At 39.5% G+C, this 22657-nt stretch overlaps 1 protein-coding gene across 8 annotated transcripts in view; it reads right to left on the reverse strand.

Moving 5' to 3' along the window:
- Nucleotides 1–22657, reverse strand: part of KIF1B (kinesin family member 1B) — a 145140-nt gene that overhangs the window by 65301 nt on the left and 57182 nt on the right. For 4 of the 8 annotated variants that reach the window (XM_082460850.1, XM_082460848.1, XM_082460854.1 and 1 more), the window contains exons 11-21: nt 21372–21450; nt 20455–20597; nt 19339–19380; nt 16431–16642; nt 7460–7539; nt 6294–6369; nt 3161–3240; nt 2544–2650; nt 1679–1762; nt 1274–1454; nt 1076–1148 (exon numbers count right to left, since the gene is read on the reverse strand). In XM_082460850.1, coding sequence (XP_082316976.1) covers nt 1076–1148; nt 1274–1454; nt 1679–1762; nt 2544–2650; nt 3161–3240; nt 6294–6369; nt 7460–7539; nt 16431–16642; nt 19339–19380; nt 20455–20597; nt 21372–21450 — 1157 coding nt within the window. The remainder of the gene's footprint in view (nt 1–1075; nt 1149–1273; nt 1455–1678; nt 1763–2543; nt 2651–3160; nt 3241–6293; nt 6370–7459; nt 7540–16430; nt 16643–19338; nt 19381–20454; nt 20598–21371; nt 21451–22657) is intronic. The other 4 variants (XM_082460853.1, XM_082460852.1, XM_082460855.1 and 1 more) reach the window with 2 other exon arrangements.

A 22657-nucleotide genomic window follows, 5' to 3' on the forward strand; every position in this document is an offset into this window, starting at 1 on the left:
AGAGCACGGCTATCAGGCTGTGGTTTACATGCTGTAGTTTACACTCGGTATTCTACATGGTATATTTTATGCTAAGGGAAGAAACCAGTACCCCAGCTTTCTCCCTAATACCCCCTTATCTTAAAAGAAGTCCATGAATCTTAAAAAATGAGAAATTCCTAAACTGTATCACAGTGTCCAAAGGTTGTTATGCCTTTTTCTTATACATCAAATGAATGCCAAGAAGCTTCTTATAACCAGGGCTTTGTAAACCAAAATTGGATGGCTTTAAAAATGGAAGTCTAACTAAATGGATAAACTTATTCATTCATGAGATTCAGTTTCTACAAACCTAGAAAATCAACTAACATCATAAAATGCTCTAGCCATTAATATTATAAGCTGCAACCATAAACTGACTTTTTCAGCTGCTCAAACAAACCCTTTCTCAACCCAGAGAAACCAGGCTTCCCTCTCCTCTCGGAGTTGGGTGTGCAGCCCCTACTTCCACTGTCACCCCATATGCCACGGAGACCCTTACTTAGGATTCAGACTCCATGCAGGGAACAGAAAAGGATTAACACATGCAACTGTGCAGCAACACTTTTAGACACAGTTTAACTTACAAAAAAAAAAGTCCACCCAGCACAAGAACAATCCCCAAGTCAGCCCAAGAGCAGAGAATTAGTACTATCAGGTGATCAGAAACAAAACCAAGGCAAAAACCCACCAAATTCAATATTCAGAGTAATTATTATTACAAGAGCCACCACTGGTGCATACTCAAAAACCACTATGAAAAGGAAAAGACTACTAGAAAAGTTCACACTATTTCCTCGAAAAGCACTTGGTTTTGATAGAAGACTTGACTTTAAGACATAAGAGGCACAGAAGTAGTACCTCTGAGGACAGTGTTTCAGGCTAAGGCTACCAGGGGATGTAAGTTCCTTCTCCATGAAGGAAATGAGAGAATAGCGTATGGTATCAATGATAGCTGGAGAAGCAACTGGGCGAGTGCTCGTCTATGGAACAGGGAAGGTGTGATATGAAAGCAAGCTGCCCTTTTCCTAACAGAGGATTCAGGATGCACTCCTACCAGTCTCTGCTGCTCCAAGAGAAGATCTGCTTCTTCCTTCTCCTTTTTGTATAGGATCTCCATTTCCTGTAGCCTAGATGGAAAAGAGAAGTAAGAGAGGAAAGAATAAATTGCAGAATCACTGAGCTGTTTCATGAATTCTGCTATGTGTTTAAAATAAATGAGAGTCACGTGGACCACATCACATTTGTACATTACCTTTTTTCCATCTCCTGTTTCATATCAATTCCTTGTTTTTCTAGAAGCTCTCTCTGGGCAAACGTCCAGTCCACAGGCTCAGAGGGGGTCTCAGCAGAAGGAGTCTTCTCCCGCTCAGCCCGTGCTTGCTCCGGGTGGTTAAAACGAAACACATGGTTTTTACCCATGATGATACGGTTTCCTAGCACAGAACAGAAACATGGATGAGAAATCATTTTTTAAATGTGTTGCATTTAGGTTAATAACCTAACCCTCCCTAATGCAAAAAGACAGCTTTTGAAGTTTTACAAGAACATAAATCCTAATGCTGACTATCACTTCAACCTTTAGACAAAGAATTAAAAATTAAAGAGTTGCTTGCACAAGCCATGTGTTCTGAAGACTTCAAGCCTCTTCCAGTCTCACCTGAGCGCAGCTGAACAGGCTGGGCCACCCTCTTGCCATTTACGTAGGTTTCTGAACGTTCACAGGGCTCCAGGGTTACAATAACTAGAGGAACACAGACTAATGTTAGCATCACAAACCACTGGAAGAAAATAATGGAAAGCAGGTGAGGGTTCAAGGTGACTAAAATAGATTCCTGCAACCAACCAAGTGGCTTAGTAGCTATATAAGAGTTCATTTTAGGGTACCAGAACCAGGGCTGTGGCTCAGAAACATTTAAATGAATTTGACAAACTTCAGAAGAAGATAGGAAATGTTAGTTTCAGTGATATCTGACAGTTCAGTATATAAAAACGAAAACCATCAGAAATCTTAAGTATGAGATATAGGTAATAATCAGTAACTTAAGATCAAAAGCTACTATTTTGATTAAGGGAGGAATAAATTATACAACACAAAAGTACTATTATATTGTTGTTGTTTTGTTAATAACCTGGGCAAAAATCAAGATGGACTTTTTCTTCCCTTTTAGGTAAAAATAAATTCTACTGGCTTAAGACCAGAGGTTCTTCAAATCTCCCACTACCCAGGATATTTGTTCCCTTCTTACTAGTCTATCAAATAATTAAGATTCAAGACCAAGCCTAATTGCCTATGTCCTGCTCAATTCTTGGCAGTAACAAAAGGGCTCCTTTCGTCCAGGCTTTTTTCATGTAAAGTAGCTATGTCCATGCCTGCATTTATAAGCAGCCCAAGTTTCTCCATTTTCAAATATTAGATTGTACAAGAAAGTATCACTGAAAGAGACAGGGAATACCAAGCCTTGGGGATTTCTCATCATATAGAATGAAAAGTTTGCTGGAAAAGTTAAGCCAAGAACTCTCACCATCCCCACTGTTGTTCCTCTCGCTCCGGAAGATACAATGCTCTTCTTTAATGTGAGCCCCACTCAGCACGATGTCCTGGCGCCGCTCAGCATCTGCTTGGCCAACCCTGAACACAAGGGGAAGTGTTTCCCAGGGAAATTCAGACACAAAAAGCACTACAAACAATGAGCCTCTTTCTCCCAAAGAATATTCTTTGGTACATACAAAAAAGGTACTGCCTTTTTTTTTATCAAAGGCTTTGAACTGCAAACTCTATTTTCATATATGGTCAACCTCCCTACATCAGAAAAAGCAACGAAGGGGCAAATGATACACCAAATAACTCACAGAGCATCATAAAAAGATACGAGTGTACTACTCTCCTTAATGAATTCATATAAGATGTTAGGAGTAAAATTTTACTTACGGTCTGCTAGGAAAAAACTACACGTTAATTGGTTCAGCTGGTTAAAACACTTAATTTGAGAAGAGTAGAGAGGATAATTTATAACTATTTCAGACAAGAAAAACAGCAAATTAGTAAAAGAAATTTTTCACCAAACAACTTCCCTTTAGCTATTCAATCATCCTAAGAGAAAAGAAAACACTAAGTGACCAAAAGAAGAAACAAATGTACCTTGTAATTCCATCTTTGATGTAATAAAGAAGGCATTCAGACATCAGTGGGTCCTCATTGAGGTTAACAAGATGTGGCGTCTGAAAAAGGTTACAGATGATCAATTTGGAGCAAGTACCACTGAGAGGGCTGTGAGAATGACAGGGACATACAGGAGGCTGATGGCTTCCTGGATTACCAGAGTGCCTAGAAGAGGGACTGCTTTCATTCCTAGTTGCAATTCCATAGTAAACAGAAAACACTCTCTTCAGGCCTCCCCAAACTACACTAATGCATTCTATTTAAAAACCTGAGTTCTCGGATAAAGAACAAGATCCAATTCTTGATAAGGTCAAAGCATAGAGAACACAAAAGGAAAATTAGAGCAGGCCGATTCTCTGGATGGATTAATCATAATTTTTGTAAACACTTGGTCAAAAATCTTGAAAGACAGCAGAATTTGCTGCCCCTAAACATGCCACTTTGACATACTGATTATTTTGAGCTGTTAGGCACTTGAAAAACAGTACAGGCAGAGAGCAGCTTTCTCTGAATCCCCTTTCCTGCCTAAGCACAGATGGTCCAAAAGGAACTCAGCTGTCAGAAATCCCCTCCTGGGAGTCTCAACAACCAGGAGAGAAAACTAGAAGTTGACACCACACCCAGACAAACTTCGTCACAAACTATCATTCCTCCCATCTACTCTTTGAAGGGTCCCTTCATCTTTCCTAAAAGCCGATTATGCTCCCCTGAGAGGCCTACCTCCCCATCCCCTTTCCCTATTAGGATGGTATTTAAGCCAGAATTCTAAACCATCTCAGGGAGTTACTCATTTTTCCCTGGGTATCTCCCATGTATACATGAGGTATACATGTTAATAAACTTCTTTGTTTTTCTCTTGCTAATCTGTCTTTTATTACAGGGGTCTCAGCCAAGAATTCAGAAAGGTAGAGGAAAAATCATTTTTTGCCCACTACAACCTCAAGAAATATTTAATTTTTCATTTACTTTATAAAAATGTTCCCACATCCCCTATCATTTCCCTTTATAATTTTTATCAATTCTTCCATGGTCCCAGTTATTGTCTTTAGTTTGTTAGTTTTTATCTTAAAGAAGAAATTAAAATTACTGACATTCAGTAATACATCTTATAAAAATCCTCTTCATCTAACTCTACTATTTCTAAGATCTTTTAAAAACCAACCTTCTTTGGTGAAAATACCCCACTGGAATCCAAAAATAAGTCACATGGTCTTGGGGTCAAAATCTACTCAAGATAGTGCCAGCAAATATGGAAAAATGAAAGAAGAGTCAGATGAGCAGGTTAAGCAAAGGGACTGCAAAAGATGATTTAAAAGAAATTAGGAAAACCTCTGCATCCTTCCAACTAACATCTGTCTCTACAGTTAACAGCTTTGCTGGTTTGAGAAAGTCAAAGCCCTCTGTGGGCAGCATTCCTTAAAACCCATCATGAGACTGGCCTAAGGAAAAGGGAACCTCAAAAACAGGGTTTTTTTTTTTCCTTTTCCCTTAGAAGTACTTTCTCCTAGTTTTGTTGAGATATGAATGACAAAGTCTGTATTTATTTAGGTAGTACAATGTCACTGTAAAATGTATCAATTTGATACATATACACATCGTGCAATGATTACCACAATCAAGTTAACACATGAGAAACAGGTTCTAAAACTGAATTTGGGTGTGGTCAGTGGTGTATCCCTTCCTTTCCTGAAGAAGTCTAGAAAGTTAAAGCAAGTAAGAGAAAGCTTTGGAAACAGGGATCTCAGTTTGGAATTCTGTGCTATTTATAATACTTATAACACACAATACTTACTCAAGTTATTTATAATTTGTGTTAAATGCCATAATTATACAAGCTGTTATAAAAATTTTCCTCACAGTTCTTAACACTGAAAGATGTTATAAAATACCTTTAGATATATGCGAAGGCACAATCTAAATTCTATCAAGCCTATAACTGCTAAAATCTCTACAATCATACATAACATATCTGAATAAAATAATGTCTTACTGAAGGAAAAACTATTAAACTGAAAATCATTGACCTTTGGCAATATAAACATATGAAATACTGTTATTATTGTTCCAGGTCTAAAATATATATCTAAAATGTCTTTAAAGCAATTTTCTTTGTTGAAAATAACACATCAGAATTTATAAAAAAGAAAAACCTAACCAGAAGAATCCTAAAATAAACCACAGGGCTATTTCATATCACATAAAATGAAAGTACCAATTGAAAACTCCATACCCATTCTATGCTAACCTAGAGAGACCATTATCAGACCCTTGCATGAAGATGTTTAAGTATCCAATAGCTAATCTGAAATCATATGAAATGAAGGACTATTTATTACTAGTAAGAAATATATGCTTTGTACATCAATATACGTTCTATTACTGTCCTATAAATAAGCACACAAAATAATCATTTCATAATAGTTTTCCAATATCTAATAATAACCAAGAAGCATCTAAGTGGGGGGGGGAAAGAAAAAGAAAGAAAAGACCTTGCTATTTTAATTAGCTAAAAATGTATCTACTACTTAACAACTATGACTATGTAAGTAGGACAGTAACTACTGGAGTCATTAAAAAAAAAAAAACAAAAAAACTGAGAAGGGAGCAGAGGAGGCTGGAAGGATGAGGACAGGAACTGCTTTACTCAGTACAGTGGTTGTCTATCACACAAACTGTAAAAGCAAACTGAAGCAGTATTTTTCTACACAAACCTGAACAGCTGAAACTGCTTCCAAAGAATTATAATTCAGGGTTGCTGGCATCTGTGGGGAAAACTACATGGAAAGAGTAGCCAAACTGAAGCAAGGTATGCTAGGTTAGGCTAGGAATTTAAGAGAGAGCAACAATGAAGATGAGGAAACATACTGAATCATGACCCAAAGTTACAGATTTATACTGCCCTGGATTTTATTTTATAAACAGTAAACATTTCTGAAAGCATTTTAGAAACAGGTTGCCCTTGTATTATAAGATGAAATCAAAAATATCAGAAATTAAGCCAAGTCTCAAGATTTAAAAGAAAAGGAAGAAGAGGAGCCAGCCCTGAAAGACATGAAGTGCCCCCTGACTAAGACAAACAAAAAGTGTTAAGTTTCACAACATTGTTTCCTACCTTTTTAGGTGAGAAAACCCCCAGGGTTCCTCCATCTTCCCGAATGGCAACTCCCATCTCAGCCAACAAGGCCTCTCTAGAAAAAGCAACAAGCATATCAGAACAACAATACCAAAATGTCAAGTAAATCAGTCTAACTTGAATTGGAAAATAACGCAAAGCAAAAGCAACTGTCCATGTTTAAAGTGAGTAATACAAATGTGAAAGAATCTGCTTATCCCATCATTAATGAGAAATTATTTCTAAGAGAAATTGTACATTCAAAATAAAGTATGTTCCTGTCTTAGGTAAAGCTATATTCACCCAAATAAGAACTTTGTCACATCTGACTTTGGAGGTAGACAATAGTTCATAAATATGTCTATTAATATAAAAAAAGGAAGAAAGGAATATTCCCTTAAGGCAATACATCCACTTCAAAGAACCATTCCTTAAAATCCAAGAAAGCAATCAGAAAGTAACTTTGATATAGGGAGTATTATCTATAAATGTGATTTTCTCAAATGTCATGTTCCCATGACCACCATCATATTGATTCAACAATTCTAGCTTAAAATCTCTACAATAGAGAAGAAAATTGTTTCATACATTCACTTTACAAATACGTTAGCACTCACTTCTGCCTAATCTTCCATGAAGGAAGAAGATAGGAACTAACATTTTTTAAATGTATATTTATTCCAATAGCGGAAGTATTATTTTGGGTTATGTTCATCTTTAGGGTAGAGAATTGGGAGGTTAAGATAAAATACAGATTTTGAAAGTTTGCAACTGAAACTACTTAACCTCTTACCAAAGAGGTTCTAGAAAACAGAACTCTGAAAGTCAGTAATCAGAACAGCTTTTTTTTTATTTGGGCCTTTATCAAAGGCAGTCTTTTTGCAAATTAAAAACTCTATCCTTCAATATCTTCAATTTTTATATGGATCCCTAGCAACACATAGTACAGTAACTAAGAACACGACTCCCTAGGGAACCTTTAAAATATGTGAATTTCACTTCAGAGTGTAAATTGGGCCATAAGTCCCATACAGGGTTGGTTTGTTTGTTTTGTATTTGGGGAGGAAAGGTTCTTTGTTTTTAACTTCTATTTTATCTTTTCTTACTATAAAAGTAATCTAAATTCCCCAGAAAATTTAGAAACATTCCAGAGTTAACTTCCTGACCTCTCCATTCTGATGGCCTCTGTTTTACGCAGCTTTTCTTCCCAGGTTTCATTCAATTCAGCAATGATCTTCTCCGATTCCTAAGGAGGAAGTCCACAGTTAAGTGCCAAAGAGTCTTATAATTTAACATGCCATGTCTAGGAACAGCAGCAAGAAGCAGATGATGCCCTTTTGAGGATATGAGGCAGAATCTAATACGATGAGGTTTTTTTTTTTCCTTTCTTAATATGTAAAGAAAGAAATCAGCCCTGGATGTATTAATTCTCTTTAAGCCCTAATAAAAATAGCTTAATAGTGTGTGTGTATGTATATGTGTGAGAGAGAGAAGAGTGTGTGTGTGTAGAAGGAAAGGTAGTATTAGCATCCCAAAATGCAAAGCATTGTTTCTGACAGCCACTGCTACAAAAGAATAAAGCCCCCGAAGATATTTGTTGCTTTTCTTAAAATTATTTATTTATTTATTTGGTTGCGCTGGGTCTTTCTTTTTTTTTTTTTTTCTGGCTGCGCTGGGTCTCCGCTGCTGCACTCGGGCTTCTTCTCTAGTTGCGCCGAGCGGGGGCCATTCCTCGCGGTGGTGTGCAGGCTTCTCATTGCACTGGCTCCTCTTGTTGCGGAGCACAGTCTCTAGGTGCACGGGCTTCAGTAGTTGTGGCACACGAGCTTAGCTGCTCCACAGCACATGGGATCTTCCCGGACCAGAGCTCGAACCTGTGTCTCCTGCATTGGCAGGCAGATTCTTAACCTCTGCACCACCAGGGAAGCCCTGCGCTGGGTCTTAGTTGCGGCAGATGGGCTCCTTAGTTGTGGCACACAGCCTCCTTAGTTGTGGCATGCAAACTCTTAGTTGTGGCATGAATGTGGGATCTAGTTCCCTGACCAGAGATTGAACCCGGGCCCCCTGCATTGGGAGCTCAGAGTCTTAACCACTGCACCACCAGGGAAGTCTCTTCATTGTTTTTGTTTTTGTTTTTTTAATTAATTAATTAATTTATTTATTTATGGCTGTGTTGGGTCTTCGTTTCTGTGCGAGGGCTTTCTCCAGTTGCAGCAAGCGGGGGCCACTCTTCATCGCGGTGCGTGGGCCTCTCACTGTTGCGGCCTCTCCCTTTGCGGAGCACAGGCTCCCGACATGCAGGCTCAGTAGTTGTGGCTCACGGGCCTAGCCGCTCTGCGGCATGTGGGATCTTCCTGGACCGGGGCACGAACCCGTGTCCCCTGCATTGGCAGGCGGATTCTTAACCACTGCGCCACCAGGGAAGCCCTCTTCATTGTTTTTTGTTTCACTATAATTTCACCACAACACCACAACACTGACAGCGTTCAGAACATGCTCCCCCCCAAATATGGTATTATCTTGGCATATTGAATACTTTAAGCTGAGTGATTTAAGAAATGGTGCAAGTAGGAAGGACTCTCTGAGCTCCTCTTGAAGCAAGTCGTAAGACCCTCATGAGATGTAACCTCCCTACACCTGGAGGAATGGAGCATACTTATTTTTCAAGATGAAGGAACATGGAGAATATGAACAGATAGGCCTTCATAAGTTTCCCCAGTTTACTATAGGCAGACCTCGTTTTATTATGCTTCACTTTATTGCACTTCTCAGGTATGGCATTTTTTACAAATTGAAAGTTTGTGGCAGCCCTGCATTGAGCAAGCCTACCAGTGCCATTTTTCCAACAGCATTTGCTCACTTCGTGTCTCTTGTGTCACATTTTGGTAATTCTTTTTTTTTTTTTTAATTTATTTTTATTTATTTATTTTTGCCTGCATTGAGTCTTCAATGCTGCGCGCGGGCTTTCTCTAGTTGCGGCAAGCGGGGGCTACTCTTCATTGTGGTTTGCGGGTTTGTCATTGCAGTGGGTTCTCTTGTTGTGGAGCACGGGCTCTAGGCGCACGGGCTTCAGTAGTTGTGGCTTGCAGGCTCTAGAGCGTAGGCTCAGTAGTCGTTGCTCTGCAGCATGTGGGATCTTCCCAGACCAGGGCTCGAACCTCTGACCCCTGCATTGGCAGGCAGATTCTTAATCAATGCACCACCGGGGAAGCCCACATTTTGGTAATTCTTGCAATATTTCAAACATTTTCATTATTATTACATTTGTTATCGTGATATGTGATCAGTGATCTTTGATGTTACTACTACAATTTGCTGAAGGTTCAGATGATAACATTTTTTAGCAATAAAGTATTTTTAAATTAAGGTTTTTTTTTGGACATAACGCTATTGCACACTTAACAGACTACAGTATAGTGTAAACTTAACTTTTATATGCACTGGGAAACCAAAAAACGTGTGTGACTCACTTTATTGTGATATTCACTTTACTGCAGTGGTCTGGAACTGAACCTGCAATATCCTCCAGGTACCTATACTCTTAACTCACATCCCCCTTTGTTCTACCACATATTCCCACAACTGTTCACTCTTCACCAAACCCAGCATAAAAATGTTCATGTTTAACACTTCTTTGGGCCTTCATTTCCTTATGAAGTCTTCCATGTCACGTAAACAAATACTAAATAAATTTGTATGCTTTTCTCTCGTTAATCTGCCTTTTGTTAATCTGGGGCCCCAGCCAAGAACCTAGAAGGGTAGAAGGAAAGATATTTTTCCTCCCCTACCATACAATACCCCTCTGAACACAACCCAATTCCCGATATAGAAAGGTTTAATATTAATCTCATGTGAAGGCATGCAGCCACTAGAGTGACAATTTCCTAATCTCTTGCTGAGTGTTTATTATATGCCAGAAATATAAGAACTAAAACGTGTTTCCTGATTTCAGGAGCTTACTGTATACCAGGGAGAGAAAGAAGTAACTGATCATTCATTCATGCAGTAATTATATATAACTCCATTACATGCCAAGCCCTGTTCTAGGCAACTAGAGATATGACAGGAAACAAAATTCCTGCCCCTTATGAGGTTTATGTTCTCGTAAAGAAACTCAGATAATCAATCCATTTTAATCAGTAAGTCAAGTATATAGTATGCCAGACAGTGAAAAGAGCTTTGTAGAAAAATAAAGCAAAGAAAAGAGAGAATGTAGGGGGAGGGGTGGGTGAGGGAGCAACCTGCAGCGGGGCTGTCGGGACAGAGCTCACTGACAAGGTTCTACACCGGCAGACAGAAAGGAAGAGCATGGGTATGTGCGGGAATAGGTAGGAAATGCCTGGCACTTTCCAGGAACAACAGCATAGCTAGAGCAGTATGTTAGAGGATTGTGAATGGGAATGGTAGGAAAAAACAACAGGGCAGTGTGCTAAATGCTAGAACTGAAGTGCTCACAGGTCTGCTGGAGGGTGGATGAGTCAAGGCTGAGTGATACTCATACTGAGAATGAACTGACCAGGCAAAAAATGGAGGGAGAGGGGTACCAAAAAGGGAGTTAAGCACATGCAAAAAGCAGGAGAAAATGCTAGTCCTGGATACGAAATTAGAAAGTCAGATGACAATGATGATGATGATGATGATGATGATGATGATGATGATGATGATGATGATGATGGAGGAGAAGAAGAACAGTAACAACAACAACAGGCTAAGCTAGACAAAGAGCAAAACTGATAAAAGTTAGAAAAGGCCTGGGCGTCAGTAAGGTGAATATAAAGGGGACCACACAGCAGGTACTCAGAAATGAGTTGGTTACGAAGTGGGAGAAGCTAGAGCAAGCCTGCAGCGGAAGGCAGGAGGGTAGAGACAAAATCACCTAAACTGGCTCTCATCAACCCCCGAGCACACACAGAGGCTGAAAGACTAAAACAGCCCCCTGAATGGCACCTCTACACAGTCCTCCAATAGGAATGAATAACATGCAGTGCATATGCCACTCCACTGCTGAGTGAGGAACCAACAAGCTACGTTAGAGGGCCAGCAGCCAAGAAAAACCCATATGGCCAGGGAAGGAAGTGTGCCAGGTGCCGAGTGGTCAACAGCCTATCTCTAACGTGCCACAAAAGTTATTCAACAACTCAAACAGGATAGCATTCAATGCTTCTGCAAATGACTATAAAAGGGCAAGTACAATATAAGCTGCCACCATAACCTACAAGATTTTAAGGCTTATTAAACACTGCTGGAGGGGGATGGGGGAGGGAAGCACTGGGAGTTTGGGATTAATAGACGCAAACTATTACATACAGGATAGATAAACAAGGTCCTACTGTATAGCACGGGGAACTACATTCAATATCCTGTGATAAACCATCATGGAAAAAGAATATAAGAAAAAGAATGTCTATGTGTGTATGGCTGAGTCACTTTGCTGTCCAGCAGAGACTGGCACAACACTGTAGATCAACTATACTTCAATTAAAAAATTAAATTAAATTAAATTAAAGACAGCTGGATAGAAACCTTTACACTCTCAAAGTGACAACTTCAAAAACAAAGACATAGGGTAACAGGATGTCCAAACCACAGCAGCGAGACTAGTGCTTATTATATATACTGTGGTCCACAAGCCACACTGATATTAGTTATGAAATACAAACTGACCTATGAGATACTTAAAATATTTTTTTCCTGGTTGGTTATCTTCAGAAAAAGAGTGTATCAGAGCAGAGGTTAATCCGGCTGTAGTAAAGCTATTCTATTTTGGGGCAACTGTAAACTCACCCCAAGGAAGCAAAGTTACTGTCTAGGAATCCTCTTACCATCTTGCTGCCAACTCTAATGTGACCTCTCTCATTTTACTCACCACCTGGAGGGTAAATCAGAATATGAGCTCCTTGTAGAAAAGTTAATGAGTAAGCTGAGTAAGGTACAATATACTTTCCTTTTTCATTAGGGCTTAAAAGTTGCAACTTTTATGTTGTCTAGAAAGTTACTTTTTTTTTTTTTTTTTTTAATTCTTTTAATTTATTTTTGGCAGTGTTGGGTCTTCCTTGCTGCACGCGGGCTTTCTCTAGCTGCAGCGAGCGGGGGCTACTCTTTGTTGCGGTGCACGGGCTTCTCATTGCGGTGGCTTCTCCTGTTGTGGAGCACGGGCTCTAGGCGCAAGGGCTTCAGTAGTTGCAGCATGTGGGCTCAGTAGTTGCGGCACACGGGCTCTGAGGTGCATGGGCTCAGTAGTTGTGGCTCATGGGCTCTAGAGCACAGGCTCAAGAGTTGTGGCACACGGGCTTAGTTGCTGGGCGGCATGTGGGATCTTCCCGGACCAGGGATCGAACCCGTGTCCCCTGCATGGGCAGGCGGATTCTTAACTACTGTGCCACCAGGGAAGTCCCTAGAAAGTTACTTTTTTAAACTCTGAAGAAAGGTTAGAGAAAACAATATTGAGTGTCATTTAGCTAAACTTAAGTGCTGGAAAAAGCCATTTATTCCAGAAACATTCTAGAAATAGAGAAACTGAGGACCAGAGAAACTAAGTGATTATCCCGAGGCCCCACTTCTCCCTGAGCCAGGTCTATAGTTGGGTTTCCTGTGTGTTCTGTTTTCCAATTAAGGCAGAATCAACAGCTTTTAAAGAAAATATTCTACAAAATAGCTCACCATAAATTAAGAAAGAGTGAGGAATATTCTTTCTTCAAGCCTGAATAACAAACTTAGTATAAATAAAATAGAGGTGCCAACAGGAAGACAGCTTTCAGTCTGAGTCATCAACTTACTCTGCAGGCAAGCCTGGCATGCTGGTCTCCAGTGCTGCCCACACCTCATTCTAGAAACCTAATTTTAAGATTAAACTGAAATTGGGATTTATGCTTCAGAAATGAGGAGTCAAGAGGACACTCTTTAAGGGTCTTTCCTTCCTGCAGGTACTGTACATTAAAAAATTCTGAAAAAACAGAGTGACATCAGGAACATTTTTTTAAGCTCCAAGGAATGTTGGGTTCAGGCGTCATTCACTTTGATCTCACATCATGTATTATCTAGCTATTTGTACAGCACTGGTTAATAACTATGCTCATAATGTTAAATACAATTTAATTACTTCATCATGATCCAGTTAAGGTGGCAGAGAAGTCCACAGAACAAGTCAGAAATATTTCCCCCCCCAAAAAATTACAGTTTAACTTGTGGTATTTAAATAGTTAAACGCTTGCTACATGGAACATTCCTTGAAGCCATCAGATGGGTTTTACTGTACTGAACGCAGCATGCGTCATAAGTGAGCTCCAAGCGTGGGGCCCTCGGGCTGCCCAGCACAGCATTTACCCTTGCATGCTTCTGTAATGGATATTTGTGGACATTTATAGTCTAAGCCTAAGCAATGGCACTCACAGTACTGACACTGATGCCAGACTAATAAACACCAGAGGCACCACATAGTAACTGTAGCTACATATTTAAAAACCTTATTAAGTCGGAATCCAAATCAAGGAGACAACATTTCAACTCAGTTTGAGCTGCAACTAAAAACTGAAAGCAATTACACTTTATTCTCTATTGCCAGAGGTTTGTGGAGAGCTCAAGATATTTATGATGGGGTAACATGGGTCTCTTCCATATGGAAATAGGCTATTCAATGAATGAAGCAATAGCAACTCCCTATGTAAAAGTGTTCTACCAACTGATCATTTTTCTAAAGTTAAAAGGAAAGAGAAGCAAAGGGACATAAAATGTTAGGAAAATGAATTAACCTCTTGTATTACTGTTTTCCATTAGGTACAATTTTTCTCCTACAGTGTCATGTCTTAGGAATGCCACTCCTTCACACTCAACAATGAAACAGTCCAAAAATGAGAAATTCTCAAGCATTTCTATCATACAAACACTGCCTTGCCCTGTGAACACAAGATGTTATCTGCCTGCAGCATTAAAATGCAGGTCTGCCGACATGAACTCTCACCATTCACAAAATAGGAGTCGAACTAAGGCGCTTATGCTTCAGTAAACTACCATGCTGCATTAAAAAACAAGATTGAACGCAAAACCATAAAGAAGCTATTTCTTAAGCTAGGGAAAATGGAAGATGTCATTTAGGTTGGCTTAAAGGAGAATTAAAACAGAAATTTATTTTCTGATAAAAGCAATACAGTTTTGTTTTGTTTTTGGTGGGAAGTAGGGAGGTTGGGGGGAGGGATCCTTGAATAATGGCAGTGTTATTCCCTAGAGACTACTTGGAAGATACTGGGCAACCTAATGCTTAAAAAGTCTGCTCCACATCTTGACTCCTAACATTCAACATTATTTTCAGTTGGTTCCACTTGGCAGTTGGGAAGAATTTTTTTTCCTACATCAAGATGTGTGTTAAAGGGAACGTAATCTCATTTGTAGACTAAGGTAAGATTCAAATAGTAAGATTCAAAATCCCCAAAGAAAAATAACATTTTATATTGAATAGTAAATGAAAGATTTCACTTTTCCTTTCCACAGAACCTCTGCATGTCCCCACTGGCCTGAACAGAACCCTACACAGCAAGCAACTTTGCCTATCATGATAAAATACAGAAATAAAAGCCTTCTTGCATAGGGCTTCACGAACATCTTTAGTAAAATTTCAAAGTCAATTTCACAATAGCAGAAATTATCCTTTCCTTTGCAATATTTAATAAAAAGGTTTCTCACTCTCTGTCCCTCTGCCAGGTATTTTAGAATTTCACCCACTTTCCACTAACAAGTTCTGAAGGAAGAAACAGATTACTTTTGTTTCTGAAGCACCTTATGTTAGAAGTGAGTGAAATGCCAAGGAAAAGGTAGGCTGATTAAGAAGCAGAAGCCCATTCTTCATATAAAATCTTTTTCAATCTCACCTGCAAACCAAAATGAATGTTCTAGCAATTATCAAGCTAAATTCCCTTTTAGCAAAAAGGTTCAGCAAACCTTTTCCATCGTTAACCTGTCAAAGTGTGTCACTATTCTCAACGGTCCTTGAATAAGCAGCCATGGCGGAGAACACTGAGCGCACTGTGGAGAGGACTGCACGCTCGGGGCAGGACCGCAACTCCCCAGCTCCTTGAAGTTTCTTTGCTCTCCTTGCTTTTCCTACCCAGTACTCTTTTTTTTTTTTTAAATTTAAGTTCTAAGCAGCTAGTGGGAAGCAGCCACATAGCACAGGGAGATCAGCTCAGTGCTCTGTGACCACCTAGAGGGGTGAGATAGGGAGGGTGGGAGGGAGACGCAAAAGGGAGGGGATATGGGGATATACGTATATGTACCCCAGTACTCTTGAATGCAAAGGCCACAAGGTACGGATAAAACTATCATCCTGGAAGTGACAAGCAGGGAAAGAAAAGGCATTTGTGTTGTTGTCACGGTGGTTTCATGGATGGCACCACAGGTGACAACTGTCTGCTCTCACTGTAGTCACCGAGGGGGAAGGAAGAACCTATGAGTCAGAAGGTTTTGCTGCTCCTAACGTTCGTATTCATGGAGAGAGACAGAAAGTACCTGACAGAGCCAGCAACAGGCTGGGAAAGCCAAGCTGGGTGCCATGGTGGGTGACCTGCACACGCAGGACTCAACTGCGTGCACCAGCACTAAGATCCGTAAGCCCATATGCACCAGCACAGGAGGGGGCAGCCCTTCCACAGCAGTGCTCACAGGGCTTTCTGTGAACTTCTAGAAAATATCATTTCACATGTCTCTGAATAAACCTCGTACAGCTACTCACATGTGCAAACTTTCTTTTGATTATACATTTTACTAACAGAAGCAGGGGCCTATACAGAATTCCATCTTCAAAATAAACCAAATGTTTAATTAGTTTCCAGTGAAATTTCTAACTAAACAATTTCACTGTGACTTATAAACTACCTCAGAATTGATGGACATATCTACTTATCAGTTACTTTGCCTGGCCAACTTACAATCTGCCCGTGCATCTCTCCCTCCCATCCCTGCTTGGCCACGTCAGACTCACGTATTCTGGTGAAAATAAATTATCTTACAAAGCAGCAATTTCAGGACACCTCTGAGAGTTAGAAAGTTCTTCCATATGCTGAACCAGAAACTCAGTGATTTTTAGTTCTAACTCTGCCTTGTGGAGCTACACAGAATACCTTTCATTGAATCTGAGTTACTACTTACCTTTAGACGTTCGATGGCTTCCTCTCCTCCAGGTGTAGACATGATTCTCTCCTGAATACTGGTCACAGATGTTAAGCCCACCTGACTATTGAGTGAGCAGGAAGATGGAGATGAAGTAAGGGACCCCATGGATGCTGTGGAAAAATTGCCAGGACGTTGATTCTCAGAGGCTAGCAAGTACCTATGCTTATTGTTCTGAAAATCTTTCAGATCTGGGAGATAGAAAGAAGGGAAGGCAGAAAAAGTAGGAAAGAGGGAAAGGAGCAGGAGAAGAAAAAAGACAGGAAGGAACACCCGTGTAAGAAAGGACAGCATTAAAGCAGCAAGACCAAGACAAGTTATGATACAAAGACAAGTTATAATTGTTCTAGATGGCAGTTCTAAAACAAGTCTGTCTTTAATACTGGTATTTTAGAAGTTAAGAACCACTTCTGAATTTAGAAACTAAAAAGTTCTAAGTGGGTTAACATTGTATCTGTTAGGGGGTAACCAGAGCCTCAAAGGATACAGCTCAGGCTCTCCCCCTAAACAGCCATGCTACATTCCTGTATTCCTTCTATGGCTCCAAATCTGCAACGTCTTACGTTTATACTACTCTTAAATCCCAGTAGTTTGTAACAGTAAGGGAAAAAAGATGATCATGTATTTATCAATATCAATACATATCAGTCTGGCCCAGTATGTTATGTCATTCAGCAAAAATTCCCAAGAAAATGTTACGTTAAAACAAAAATCTGAGTGCTCAGTAGTGTTCTTTGTATGCTAAAAAGGATTTTTAAAATATGCCTTTTAAAAAAAGGAGAGGTAATCGTAGCAATTACAGGGATCTTGTATAAGTCCTGGTTAAGAACTTAGGGCTGACTACCTCAACAGTGATGAACAATTAGCAAACTGTTGAATTTGGTGTAGCTTACATTCATCTATTAGAGCAAGCAAAAATTAAGGCTGATTATCTGCTAATTTAAGTAAGGCTCTCACTTTGCCTAACCGAATGACCATGAGTCACTGGGGAGCCGAGTTCCTAGTATGGAATGCAAGTTTTAGGGACATACTTTCATTTACTAAGGTCTTTAATAGAGCTCTAAGTTTTGCTTTTAAACTTAGTTTTGGTAAAAAGTGCCACAAACAACAAATTCATTAATTTGCTGTTTGTACTTTTCTTCATTAGTCATCTTTCTCAAATAGGCACCAGAGGAAATCCATAGGTATTGGTGCATTCCTATTTTTAAATTAGCTCATTTTTAAATGTAAGAAAATCTACATTGCTCAAAGTTCATATCAAAACTAAATAAGTTTTCCTTAAAGGATATAATATGAGTCAACACAAAGAGTCAGAAAAAACATTATTAGCTCTCTCTGGGTCTACCCATGTGGATTTAATCAAAGCCATTTCTTGAAGCCCCTTAAAACCAGCGGTTGCTTCAAGACAGTTTGAAAACCACCATCTGCAAATATAGAACATAGGGAAACAAGCAAGTTTTAAAAGGCGGGTAGGAACTGGAGCAAAAAAATTAGCCATCAGGTGATGGCAGCAAGGTGGGAAAGAATAGGATGGATGGAGTTTAGAAGGTCCAATTGACACATGCAAGCCCTAAAAGGCATTAAGGGTAGTGACTGAAACAGAAACTTAGAAGTAGTCAAGGCTGCTTTCCTGCACAGATACAGAATTAAAACTTAGTCATGCATAGCTTTTTGGGAGATGCCACAACTGCTCAGAAAAGAGTGAGGCGGCAAGCTGGCAGCAGCATCACCTGGAGCACAAAAGCAAGAACAAAGGGTGTCTTTCCCATACCAGTATCAGTTGGCTTTGGAAATCTCAGACAGAGCTGTTCCAGTCCAAGAGTCACTCTGGATTAGGATGTTATAGTGCCTTCAAGGCTTAACCTCATCTCAGCAGCCAGGGCTACCTTTGGTTTCTCCTATGTATTGCCTCACTGTCTACCAAGCCTTGTTACATGCCCTACTGTAGAAACAAACAAATCAATAAAAATCTAAAACTTAACCCCCCAAAATCAAGATTCTTCACTTATTCTAATAATTTCTTGATGAATTATCTTGAAAGGGTAAGAAATTACTTTCTTGCCAACATAATGACAGATATGCAGCGGGTAATGAGGTGTGATGTTTTATAAAATGTCCTCATTTCAAGCACACATTTTAGACACCCAAGTTTTTTAAAATTTAATTTGTAATTCATTAGCACAGGTGAGTGCTAATCCGACATTCACAAAGCTACTCAGTCATGGAGATTTGGCCAACTAGAAGAGATTGTTTTCAATTATATATACACTAAGGCTCAGAATTATACAGCTAATTTAAAAGGATTTTCCTAATAAATAATCAGGCCCTGAAGGATCAAGAGGCCAAAAAAGGCGTAATATGATTAAAAACAAGGGCTCTGCGTTACACTACCCAGTCTGACCACAAAGAAACCACAGGATCTCATTTAGTGGCAAACTACCCACTCCAGGCAGCAGTGTCCTCCTTGGCAAAACGGAGCTTTGTCAGAGTCACTGACAGGACTAAAGAGATAATATATTCAAGATACCTAGAACAGGTCCTGGCACATTATAAACACTCAAAACATGTGAGCTGCTGTCATCACTATCATCATCATGTATGACTCTGGATTCAATTTAATCACATTTAAGTGGAAAAACTGAACAGTAGAAGCAGCAAGAGGTTTTTAAGCCTCTCGACTTTATTCAAGCCACAAACTGAAATTCAGCAAAACTTGCTTTGCTAATGGAAAAGGGCAAAAATAGGAACATTTCTGAATCTACAGTATGCTCTGTCTGGGATTTCCCTGTTAGGATGGCTGGCATGCAAAGCTCATTTTAGGGCTGATCCAGCAGAGGCAGATTAGCAAGTCAGAGTGCTGGAAATACCCAGTACATGAAATACACACATTTGCCTCCACTTCCAGAGTAATCATCGATCAATGGATCAGCTGAAGGTAAGCAAGAGGGAAAATACAAAAAGGGTCAAAGTTCAGGTTCAGCAATGACAGAGGGAACAGAGCAGTATTTGGCATTTGGGAAGGTGAAAAAATTGACACTTAGAATAATATATTATCATTTTACAAACTGTATGTATTCATTTAAACTCAGGTGCTAATCAGTAAGGAGAACTAAACTAGAAGAGGCCTTGAAAATCTTATTAGAATTGCAAACACTATAATATTAATCTGACACTCAAAAAATAAAAATATGCTTTATTAAATAAACCCATACACTATTCTACCTGAATGATCTAGTTAACTCACTTAGGAGAACTTCTGATTAGACATTATGTAGGCAGATCACTGAGGTTAAAAAAGATTCAATTTAAGACAACATTGTAAGACTCTCTGGAAGTCTAATTCTTGAACTTGACAGGAATTGGTTATTTTCCCCTTCATAAGTTCATAAGGAGTGAGTTGGGGGGCATTCAATCATTTTGTAGGGGGGCAACCACTCAAAGGTAAATCTTATCTGAAAGGTGACTGGAATGGTGGGTTTCTTACATATGTATTACTACTACATTAATCTAGAGAAACCCATAACTCAAAACCAAAAATTTTAAGTAACAGTTTTATGAAGTGATTAATTTCTCAGTGAGAATAAACTTAACATTCCAAATAAACTTCACTGCTGATCTAAAACAGAAATCTAATAAAAATACAAATAATGATATATTACGTTTTAAGAAGTAATTTCATGAGTTCAAACGGATAACCTGGTACATGGTACATAAAGGAATTCTAAGATCATTTTCAATGAGTTTTTTTTTTTTCTTTTTTTTTGGCCACAGGTCTTGCGGGATCTGTTCCCCAACCAGGGATTAAACCAGGCCATGGCAGTGAAAGCCCAAAATCCTAACCACTAAGCCACCAGGGAACTACCATCAATGGGCTTTTTAAGAAGTTAAGAAGAAACAAAAAACTCTTTCTCTACCATCTAGCTGCCTCAAGTTCTTTAACTCTAAGTTGAAGAGCCCTTGAGAGGAAAGGAATAGATTTTGTGTTGATTCTTAATTCACTTACTATCAATAATATCTCCCAACCCCTGAGCACGAAGAAGGTCCTTCAGCCGTGTCACCTCTTCCTTTAATTCACGAACCAGTTTGGCATTGGGGTCCTCATTGATAACAGCATTGCATTTAATTTGTTTTGCACGATCTGCATATCTAGATCCAAAAAGAAAACACATTTTTGCCATTCCTCAAATGCTCTACTTCTCATAAGTAGCATACCATTATTTCTAAATCAAACAGCTTGAGTATTAACACATTTTATGAGCCTTAGTAATAATACATTTGTAGAAAGCTTTACAGTACCTTATAAAGATGAGGAAAAAGGCTCCAATGAATTTAAGTGATTTCCCCAAGATCACAAAGGAAATAAATATCAGAGAGAGGACTCAAAACTAATTTATTAGACCATATAGTGTTTCTTCCATTATATCAAAAATGTCTTTAATGAGACAAGAGTTGAAAGTTCCAGATTAAAGTAATGGAACCTATTCATATATAAAACTACCCTATTAGTAAACATTCTGTCAGTAATTTTTAAAATATTACATGTACTCATAACTTTGTTACTTTTTATGATGTGAGCATTTCTATAATGACAAACAGGAGAAGGGGACACTTCTTTTTATAGAAATAAATATTGTAAGAAATTTCTACTATTATCTAAAAGTTATCCAAAAATCTCACTAGAGCAAATTTAATATCTTTCCTATGAAAAAGTTCCTGCCTTTCTCAATGAAACTAAAACTATAAACAGGTAAACTCTATTATAATAAAAATAACTTCCCCCCATGTTCCCCCTGTTATGAGAGGGATGGATCATTGTTTACTCAAGCGACTACCCACGTAGCATATGAAAATCCATGGCGTAACAAGATGACTTATGGTAGCACTGTGTTCTGTTTAGCTATTGAAATCAAACTGGAGTACCTCAGAGTGCTCAAAGTTTCATCATAGTTGATATCTGCTGGGCTCAGAGCAGCAACCATTGCAGTCCGAGAATTACCACCTAAAAAGATGAATTATAATTATCTCAAACCATACTCATTTTAGAAAAAATTTTATTGAATGTGTCAAATCAGACAGCGCAATCTCAGATCCCAAGATTTAATCAACAGATTTTTGGACTGTCCCCACGCCAGGCACTGTTATATGCACATCTTAGTGTCTGGATGTACTGTGCCCAGTTTCCCTCTTCCCACTCCCATTAAGATCTCAGCCACTCCACCAAGGCCATTCTTAGTGATGTCAGAGTCACTGGCAACATGGACAGCACAACAGGCCATTCTCAGCCACTCCTTCTATCAGCAACATGTGACACAGCTAATCACTACCTCCTTCTCATTAAGAATGAGGGAAAGGGTCTACAGGAACAGTGAATGAAGGGCAAAAAGGCCGGAAAACATCAACAAAGAGGAGTAAGGGTTGGTAACATCTAATTATGTGCATCAAAAGGAACATGGGGTTTTCAAAAAGGAAGAAGGAACAACAGTTTGAAGCAGGTGCGTGTGGTCAGATAAACAACTACTTCACAGTTCATGTCCTGAAGTAAACGAGATTTGGGAGCAAACCCTTATTTAAAGGTGAGCAAACCCAGGGAAGTAGCCAAGATGGCAGAGCAGGAAGACCCTGAGCTCCCTCCTCCCACAGGCACACCAAAATTACAACTGTTTACAGAGCAGCTACTGATGAGAAAAAACGGAAGACTAGCAGAAAAGACCTTCTGCAACTAAGGAAGGAATCACAACAAGACAGGTAGGAGGGGCAGAGATGTGGGATAGTTAAGACCCACAGCCCTGGGTAGGTGACCCACAAATGGGAGGATAATTACAATTGCAGAGGTTCTCCCCAAAGAGCAAGGGGCCTGAGCCCCCCATCAGGCTACTGCACCAGGTAGATGAGCCCCCAGAACGTTTGGCTTTGAAGCCCAGCAGGGCTTACTTTTGGGAGCCAGAAGGCTGTGGAAAACAGAGACTCCACTCTTAAAGGGCACACACAAAGTCTCACCCGCTCCAGGACCTAGGGCAGAAGCAGTAATCTGAAAGGAGCCTGGGTCAGACCCACATGCTGATCTCAGAGGACAAGAGGCAGGAGTGCACTCTGGGGACACAGACACTGGCAGCAGCCAATTTTGGGAGCTCGTTCTATCACAAGGACATTGGTACAGGCAAGTCCCATTTTGGAATTCTCCCTCTAGCTTATTAGTGCTGGGACTG

Source organism: Balaenoptera physalus (genome assembly GCF_965194825.1).
Source record: "Balaenoptera physalus genome assembly, chromosome: 1".
NCBI classification, from domain to species: Eukaryota; Metazoa; Chordata; class Mammalia; order Artiodactyla; family Balaenopteridae; genus Balaenoptera; species Balaenoptera physalus.